General features: G+C 37.7%; 1 protein-coding gene across 1 annotated transcript in view; it reads right to left on the bottom strand.

The window, feature by feature from the left end:
* The window catches only part of LOC137043054 (protogenin A), a 63,910-nt gene that overhangs the window by 10,563 nt on the left and 43,347 nt on the right, over nt 1–10,000 (bottom strand). Inside the window, exons 11-13 of the mRNA XM_067419115.1 lie at nt 4,088–4,183; nt 3,040–3,226; nt 2,635–2,762 (exon numbers count right to left, since the gene is read on the bottom strand). Coding sequence (XP_067275216.1) covers nt 2,635–2,762; nt 3,040–3,226; nt 4,088–4,183 — 411 coding nt within the window. The remainder of the gene's footprint in view (nt 1–2,634; nt 2,763–3,039; nt 3,227–4,087; nt 4,184–10,000) is intronic.

Below are 10,000 nucleotides of genomic sequence, written 5' to 3' on the forward strand. Positions count from 1 at the left end.
ATTTTTTGCAGTGTGAGGATCAATTATCATTGCTTTGGCACAAAATGCATTCAATGACTACATCTCTCAAATTTCATGAATTCTTTTACAGGCCAATTTGCACATGTTTTCAAAACTGTTAAACTTATGTTCAAAACAATAACATAATCCAAAACTGAATAATACAGCAATTTGCTACATTTCTACATATATTTTAAATCTTAAAATTAAATGCTATAAAAATAATTGGACCAGCCACAGCCGACTCTCATTGTAGATGAACATCTACACAGGTGTTACTCTTACAATTTCATTACAAAAGGAGACAACTGCTGAATAGTTTTGTATTGTGATGTAAACATGGACCCAGCCAGAGATAGAGAAGTGGCTGAAAGAGGAAGAAGAGCGGCTGGGAGGGGGTGAGGATGGTGGAAGAAGAATAAGAGAAAGATCAAGAGCTGTAAGAAGATGAGATTGGAGCTACTGTAATTGATCATGTAGAATGAATGAATGAATGAATGAATGAATGAATGAATGAATGAATGAATGAATGAATGAATGAATGAATGAATGAGGCATTTATATGTGGGGATCACAGTAAATCATGGTCTCTCAATGACAGAGTGCAGCCAAATCTGATGAAATTTGAATTCAGTGGATGGCGTGTATACAAATTCTTGAATTTTGGAATTACTCAGTGCAAAAAAATAAAAAGAAACAACATAAAATATTGACGAATTCTGCATCATGTCTGATTCAATCCAGTAATGTCTGGTTCAGACTACAAGATATTTTTGTATGTTACGATAGTTACTGTGTCAGATTACGCGATTTTTACTCCTAAAATCTTGTTGTGTCCTGGACTAGAAACATGTCAGACTACACGCTGCTACTCGACCAATCATCGCTTGTTGTCACAACATGCGTGATGCCATTGACTTTAAGAAACAAGAGCGTAACCAGCAGCCACATCACCCTGTAGCCCAAGACTGGTTTCCCGCTGAAGCTAAGCAGGGCTGAGCCTGGTCAGTACCTGATGGGAGACCAACTGGGAAAACCAGGAGCTGCTGGTAGAGGTGTTAGTGAGGCCAGCAGGGGGCGCTCACCCTGTGGTCTGTGTTGTCCTAACACCCCAGTGATGGGGATATATACTGATATAGTGATGGGGACACTATACTGACAAAGAGCACCGTCTTTCCGATGAGACGTTAAACCGAGGTCCCGACTCTCCGTGGTCGTTAAAAATCCTAGGATGTCCTTCGATAAAGAGCAGGGGTGTAACCCCGGCATCCTGGCCAAATTTGCCCATTGGCCTCTGTCCATCATGGCCTCCTAATAATCCCTCCTAATAATCCCCCTCTCCTGATTGGCTTCATCACTGTCTCCTCTCCACCAATCAGCTGGTGTGTGGTGGGCATTCTGGCGCAAAATGGCTGCCGTCGCATCATCCAAGTGGATGCTGCACATTAGTGGTGGTTGAGGAGATTCCCCCTTCTATGTAAAGCGCTTTGAGTGCCTAGAAAAGCGCTATATAAATGTAATGAATTATTATTAAATTATTAACAAACAATGTCTGAAGCAGCGTGTTTTGGCTGTTTTATGTTTAGAAAAGTGCAAAAATAGAAAGAAAACCCAACAAAGAACATGTTTCTGGCTTGCTGGAAGAGGACATTATGGGCTGTCAATCCTCCAAAGAGAACTTGAGGTAAAATATTGTTCTTTTTATATTAAATATTTAGTTATTAGCCAGTAGTAAAAGCTTGCCACCACAACGCATTTGTAAAACATATTTTAAGCTTACATTCCAGTAACGTTTCTCACCGGGTTCCTGAAGGGCTTCCGCTATCGTTCGCCAGCATTTTTCTTTTTTGGTTATGGTAGTCCGTCGATGACACATCGTACAGGCAGGAATACTATTGCCACAACTCCACGAACCTGTCCTCCATTTTATAATTCCACCTAAAGTTAGCCGCTCTGTCATCTCTCATGCGTTTCGCCGTGTTTGAAAGCTGTGTACGAAAACTGTCTGTGCTCCGGTTGGTCAGCGTCACACGTGACAGAACCCGTCGTGAAGGACCGAAAAAAAAATTAAACATGCTAGTCTTTCTGTCATGACGTCGTGAACTATCGCTGACGCGGATTCGGTTGTCGTATACTATGACACATTATACGAGATGAAACGATCGATTCTTGCGTCCCGACGTCCATTATCGTTTCCGAATCCCTACGACACCTTACGTCAAACAGATCGTGCCAAATTCGGGCTAATATCGTGTAGTCTGAACCAGGCATAACATATACTGCAGTGAATTATAAACATAGATGTGTCCTTGTTTTACACAAGAAAACATTGTATAATGCCACATGTTGTTATTGTTTTTTAGGTCATTGTTTTGTGGGTGACAGTGTATTTGTCAACTTTGCTATTTGCGAGTTGATATGAGACCTGAATAAAGTGTTTTGGTAGTTGTAGTGCATTTTGAATGTGAAATGAACTGCTTTGCCAAAGCTGAAAGTTGGTTAGGAGAACTGTGTGAAGAGTTTGGCAAAAGGGACCTAAGTATTGAGAAATGTGTCCTAGCGTCTGTAAAAAAACTGTAATATTTTTTTTCAATACTACCGTGTAATATATATAAATATAACACATATGTTTACCTTCAGGCAGTGTGGTCTGGTAGACCACAGGGCTCCATGGGCTGGAAAGCTGATCCAAATGAAGACGAACCGCAAACTCATAATTGGTGTTTGGGTCCAAATCACTGACCATCAAACTCTGGGCCAAACTGCAGGATCACACATGACACATGAGAGGATGTGGCAAATGAAACACTAAACCCTATGCTATTATACTATATACTCAAACGTGTAGTGTATGAATTATATAACATTGTTCTAGTGGTTAACTAGAAAACTTACATATTGTGCCTTTAATTCCGGACCAGCGCTTGTCGGGTCGTGTAATGTGTGAGAAGTGACGTACTGTAATCTGGTGATTGTCCGCATTTGCCATCACGGTGTGAATTGGCTATACATACACAAATACAGTGTGTCGGTACTCACGTCTGCAGGTAAAGCACCAGCGAGGCGTTCTGCAGTCCGACAGGGTTACAGCGGACCGTGTAGTTGACCGTCTGTGCGCTGGTGAAGGCGGGCCGGGCCCAGTGCAGGAACACCGAGGAGGAGGAGTTACTGTGGGCGTAAACATGATGAGGTGGCGGAGGGGGCGGGACCAGACGATCACGGACCGCTGCAAACAAACAAACATAACATGCTCAAATGATGCTATTACACTATTTAGTGTGTGTGAGAAAGAGAGAGAGTGTGTGTGTGTGTGTGTGTGTGTGTGTGTGTGTGTGTGTGTGAGTGTGTGTGTGTGTGTGTGTGTGTGTGTGTGTGTGTGTGTGTGTGTGTGTGTGTGTGTGTGTGAGTAGGTTTGTGTGTGAATGTGGGTGTGTATGTGTGGGCGTTAGAGTATTGTCTGAGTAGCTTTGATGTGTGATGAGAGAATTTTGTGTGTGTGTGTGTGTGTGTGTGTGTGTGTGTGTGTGTGTGTGTGTGTGTGTGTGTGTGTATGTGTGTGTGTGAAAGTGTATGTAAGTGTGAGTGTATGAGTGTGTGTTACAGTATTTATTAATCTTTGTTTATATTAGTTCATTGTTAATTCATGTTAGCTCAGGCCCATTAGAAATATTAATAATACTTTTATTTTTAATGTACCAGTAAATGTTGATAATAACATGAACTAAGATTAAGAAATGCTTTAGAAGTAATGTTAATTGTTAGTTTAAGTTAACTAAAGTGTTACATGAATCCCATTCTGCAAAAGGAAGCTATATCAGAGGTCTTCAACCCTGCTCATGGGGACCCACTGTCCTGCAGAGTTTAGCTCTAACCCTAAATAAAGACAGGTGAAGATAATCAAGATCTTCAGGAGCACATGTTAAAAATACACAGACAGGTGTGCTGAAGCAGGTTGGAGATAAACTTTGCAGGACAGTGGGTCCCCAGGAGCAGGGTTGAAGACCTCTGAGCTATATGCTTAAAACTATCACTTTCTGAGTAATGTTTGTACCACATGACATGAATATGTGTGTGTCTCTGGACTCACAAACACATCCTGGCGTGCTGATGGTCTGGTCCGCCTGGTACCCGTCACCCATGAAACTAAAGGCCAAGAGTTTGACGTGGTACTTCTTCCTGGGGTCTGTAGTAAAGACAGAGACAAAAACAAAATCAAGTTTAAAATCTGTTTCCGTTCCATTTAAAATAGGCATCAAATCGACCAGAATATTATGAATAATGTGATGTGTATATATATAATTGCATGAGGAGTCATGGGAAAATACAGATTCCTGTAAAGCCGGGTGCACACTGTGCGATTTTGGCCACGATTTGGCCGTCTGAGACAAATTAAGCAAATCCTAAAAGATTCCTCAGATCCCAGGCTAAAATCTGACGTCTTTGGTCGCTAGTTTGACATGTTCACCGGCAGCCGATTAATGAGCGCTGCGATAAAATTTACCTCAGACTAAATTCTGGCAGTGTCAGAAGATTTGGCACACAAACCTGCAGTGTGACTTCTCCTACGACGATCGTCAAATATCTCTGTTTTTTAACATAAACTATGACCAAAATGAGAGCTAGAGATTTCTTTGTAGCCTCCATTTCAGTCCTGCGTGTAATGCAGCTCACCGTCACCGAACGCTTCATTCATTGATGATAGAAAACTCCTTGTGCGTGTCCGTTTTTACCGCACCTTGACTATCGTACAGTCTGACATTAATGACAGCTGAGATCTTACAGTGTGAGATGGCTTACAGCGGGGATCATGTTCGTACAGTCTGACAAACAACATTCCCAAAGGATTTGGAAAAATCACACAGTGTGCAGGACCCTTAATGCACGTAATTGTGATCATATTTTCTAAAGGTTTGGTACGTTTCTGTGTGAACGGGTTATAAGAGAAGGAGCTCTCGGCTGCACGTATGTAACAGCAGATGTATGACATGTCAGCTGAAGCGTGTGTGTGTGAGATAGCCGTGCCGTGTGTTTAGCGCGTGCAGTGTGCACGTGTCTAATCAGCGGCAGATGCCCTGAGCTAGAGGTGTTGGTCAGTGAGTTTGCAGTCGATCCTCGATACAAAAGACGAGTGTCCATCCCCCGTTCAGGCCATCCATCTGCCCGCACCCCCTCAATGACTGACCACTGACTCGCGGTCACATCCCATTCACAACCAGGCCAGAGGTTAAATCACAGACCCAAAGGCCATGGGAAACACACACAGACACAGAGAGGACAGTCACATGACCAAACCCACGACCCTAAAGGACCATAGAGAGACCCCGCCCGGACTGACAGACAATTGACTGGTATGATATTCAAATGACATCTAAGAATCACATTATTAAAAATTGCAATAAAAAACTTAGTTACTTCTTACTCTTTTTTGCATTTATTAGACGGGATATACAAATTATTTTATATTTATTGCACTCACAAAGAGCCATTACTACACTGCAAAAAATGCATTTCTTACTTAGTATTTTTGTCTTGTTTCTAGTCTAAATATCTAAAAATTCTTACAATAAGAAACATTTACTAGACATGTAAAAATTATTGTCTTATTTTGGAAAATAACTCAAAATTAAGAGATTTTTTGCTTAAAATGAGCTAAATAATCTGCCAGCGGGGTAAGAAAAATAATGTTATTTTAAGGTTATTTTACTTACCCCACTGGCAGATTATTTTGCTTATTTTAATCAAAAACTCTTTTAATTTTGAGTTTTGTTTCCCCTAAAACAAGACAATTACTTTTGCTTAGTAAATACTTCTTGTTTTAATAATTTTTAGATGTTTGGACTAGAAACAAGACACAAATACTAAGTAAGAAAAGCATTTTTTGCAGTGTAGTCATTAGATTATATAACTAAAGTGAACTATATCATTTATTTTTTGACATTTTCAGATTGTGCCATGCACTCGGCCATGTAAAAAACTTACGCAACATAATTTTGTAGAAATTTTACAACACAAAACTATTTCTAGTTTTCTTTTGATTGTATTTATGTTAATATATAATAAATGCTTTAAGTGTGGCATCTGTATTAGTTATCTTATGACTTACACTGTCCTGTAGTTTTCACTTTGGTCACATGGTGGCGCTACACAACACAGAGCTTCAATACTGACACGACTGATCATGTTCTGAGCTTCATATCCTCAGGGATTACAACGGAACTAATAACATCAACTTTCTTCAACATCATGATACGGGTTCAAACGCACATTTACAGTCATATAATACATATACAGGGAATATCAGTGATTCTGTGAAGTTTTTTTTACTATTATTTAATTGTTCTGCTTTTGTGCAATTCATATAAACAGTCCTGTGGGGACAAAATTCATTAATATTATATATAAACTATTAAATATTTTGAAATAGCTATATATACATGAATATATATATATATATATTTCAATCCATATCTTCATCTATATACAGCTATGTCATTGTAACTATTTTTTATTTCAGTTTATGTTATTATTTATGAATATTTTTAAATAGCTTTTATTTTTATATTTTCAGTATAATCTTAAGTTTCAATTTTAGTAGGTTTGTTGTTTTGTCATTTTTATTAGTCTCCCTCTCTCTCTCTCTCTCTCTCTCTCTCTCTCTCTCTCTCTCTCTCTCTCTCTCTCTCTCTCTCTCTCTCTCTCTCTATATATATATATATATATATATATATATATATATATACACACACACACATTATAATAAATATATAATTTTAGTGTTAAGTTTTAGTAGGTTATATGCTTAATATATATATATATATATATATATATATATATATATATATATATATATATATATATATATATATATATATATATATATATATATATATATATATATATATAAAGCATATAACCTACTAAAGCTTAACACTAAAATTATATATATATATATATATATATATATATATATATATATATATATATATATATATACATATTTTAATTAATTTTATTAGAGCTTAAATTTATTTCAGTTAAATTTTTAAAAATGTATATATATATATATATATATATATATATATATATATATATATATATATTAAGTATATAACCTACTAAAACTTAACACTAAAATTATATATATATATATATATATATATATATATATATATATATATATATATATATATTAATTTAATTAATTTTATTAGAGCTTAAATTTATTTCAGTTAAATTTTTAAAAATTTTAAGTGAAATTTTTCATTTAATATTTATATTTTATTGTAGCTTTAGTTTTTATTACAGTTTTTAACTTATTAATTGAGTTCCTCAAATAATGTGAGGTCAGGAAAGCTGAATTTATAATAATCAAACAAGAAAATGCAGATTAGTTGTGTCATGTCAGCTGCCCAATTACGGTTACAGAGAAAACAATGAGCACTGATAAACTATGATCAGATTAAGGGTTAAAGGCCTAGATATGGATCTGGGACAGATGAAGCATTAGATGATCACTGATATTGGCAGAATGAGTCTTTAAAGCTGGTGTGCTGGTGAACGGATCTCTATCAGTCCAGACTGACTAGAGCAGGGCAAATACAGCAGCCCTGCCATGATTGGACGGTTAGGTAAGGAGTGTGTGTCATTGAGACCCACAACCCTGAAGAGGCTCCGTGGAGCCAGTCAGAGGTCAAGGTTCACACACAGATAAAACTCCTCAGGAATCTGGAGTCAGAGGTCAGGCACACAAGCCAGGCCTCTTTCTTCAGGCCATCAACATTCAGAGGGAGATAAAGAAGCTATGTGGATGGGAGGAATGACACACAAAAAACACTTTAAATCTTATGGAAAGCAAGACGTGTGTGCATCCACAAACAAGAGCATAAATAAAATAAAATAAAAATAATAAATAAAATGTAATAAATAGAACGCATGTACATGGATGTGGGTTTTAAATATATATATATATATATATATATATATATATATATATATATATATATATATATATATATATATATATATATATATATATATATATATTTAATATAACATAAATATATAAATAAATAAAAATAATAAAAAAATAATATATATTTCATTCACATATACAATATTCTCTCTCTCTCTCTCTCTCTCTCTCTCTCTCTCTCTCTCTCTCTCTCAAAAAAAATGAAACTAAGATAAGCAGGTCAAGAAAAAGTTCTCAACTGTGAATCTCAATTTTTGAGTCCATTTCCAATAAGCTTTGAAGTCATTAAATATTTACATGTTTATCTACGGGACAAAATGATGCCTCAAAAGACTTGTCTTGAATCCAGGAGGTACCAAAATACTGACAATACAAACAGACAATGCAAAGTAGCACGTACTCCACAGAAACATGAGACACCTCAAACATTAAACCCCAAAACCACCCTGGACAACAGCATCTCTACCGCACAATAGCCTGGAGATATTAACCACACAATGGGGGGGTCGGGGGGGTCTGTGTCGTGACATTTGACATGGAATCTGGGCAAGTCAAATCCTGTCGAGAGGGACGGGGAGCAGCGAACATGCAGGACAAAATGAGGAGTGACTATTACAGCACACCTTCCCTCAACATGATCTGAGGAATCTTCTTAAACTTCAGAGCTGCAAGGCCCAAAAAAATCAGAACAGAACTTTTTTATTTTATTTGATTGATTTCGCCTGGGCCACGCACCCTGCGATACCTCTCTGTCCCACCAGGGGGCGCCGCCCACAGATTGACAAGTTTAGTTTAAAGGGATAGTTCACCTTAAAATGAAAATTCTTTCATCCCTTTCTCACCCTCTAGTTGTTTCATACCTGTATGAATTTCTTTCTTCAGCTGAACAGAAGGAAAGATATTTTGACGAATGCCAGTAACCAAACAGTTAACTAGAGCCATTGACTTCCACAGTAGGGAAAAAAAATACTATGGAAGTCAATGGCTCCAGTTAACTGTTTGGTTACTGACATCCTTCAAAATATCTTCCCTTGTGTTCAGCTGAAGAAAAAAATTCATACAGGTTTGAAATAGCTTGAGGGTGATTAACGGATGACATAATTTTCATTTTAAAGTGAACGATCCCTTTAAGGGGTGATGAATTAAGAAATCAACTTCCCCTTGAGCTTTTGATATGTGAAAGGTCATGGTAATATAAGATTATCCTATACGTTTCAGAGCTGAAAACTTCCTTGTTAGTCAAAGAAAAGCTTTTATAGACACCAGGCCCAGAAAACGATCGTGTGCCGCATCTTTACGTAATCATGTGATGAAACACCGCCTCTACAGAATGATAAGCAGCTAGCCAGCAGCAATAAACATACTGAAGAAGAGAGCAAGATATTGTGGAAGAACACAGTCGCTGCATAAGCTTCCTTCAGATCCTAATATATTATGATTGTGTGATACTACTACATTTATTTTTAATGAAGTTCCAGCTGACGTGGGGAAGACATTCGTTCGTAAACAAGTCTCAGCTCGCTGCTGGATTTGCAGACATATTGAGATTAAAACACGATGCTGTGCCTTGTATATTGGATCCGACAGGAATGGTCCAACACACCTATGTGAGTAAAATGTCTTTTTTACATGTAATAGTAGTCCACCTGTGTGTTTTCCACCAAAACGTGAGCTCAACCGCAGGCCGGTCTAAAAGTGAAATAATATTTGTGGCAAGGGGGGCGTGGTTCTGCGAGGTCTGCAGCGGGAGAGAGAGCTCAGAGCGGAGCGGCAGGTAAGTAGGTCAAGCACAGATGACGAACACCTGTTTCTGATTGCAGTAATTGGCAGGGAGAGAGCGCATTTAAGCCGCGGCCGGGAGAGAGCTGGGAGAGAGAGTTGGACTGGGACTCCGTACACACAACAGAGAAAGACTGAGAGTCTGACACGGAGTGTCTGAGCAGTGAAGGAGTGATCCTTATCGTGGAGAAACTGAGTTACCACACACACATGTGTGTTTGTTTTATTGCTGAAAAGACTGAATAAAGA

The sequence above is a fragment of the Pseudorasbora parva genome, chromosome 16, assembly GCF_024679245.1.
Source record: "Pseudorasbora parva isolate DD20220531a chromosome 16, ASM2467924v1, whole genome shotgun sequence".
Taxonomy (NCBI): Eukaryota; Metazoa; Chordata; class Actinopteri; order Cypriniformes; family Gobionidae; genus Pseudorasbora; species Pseudorasbora parva.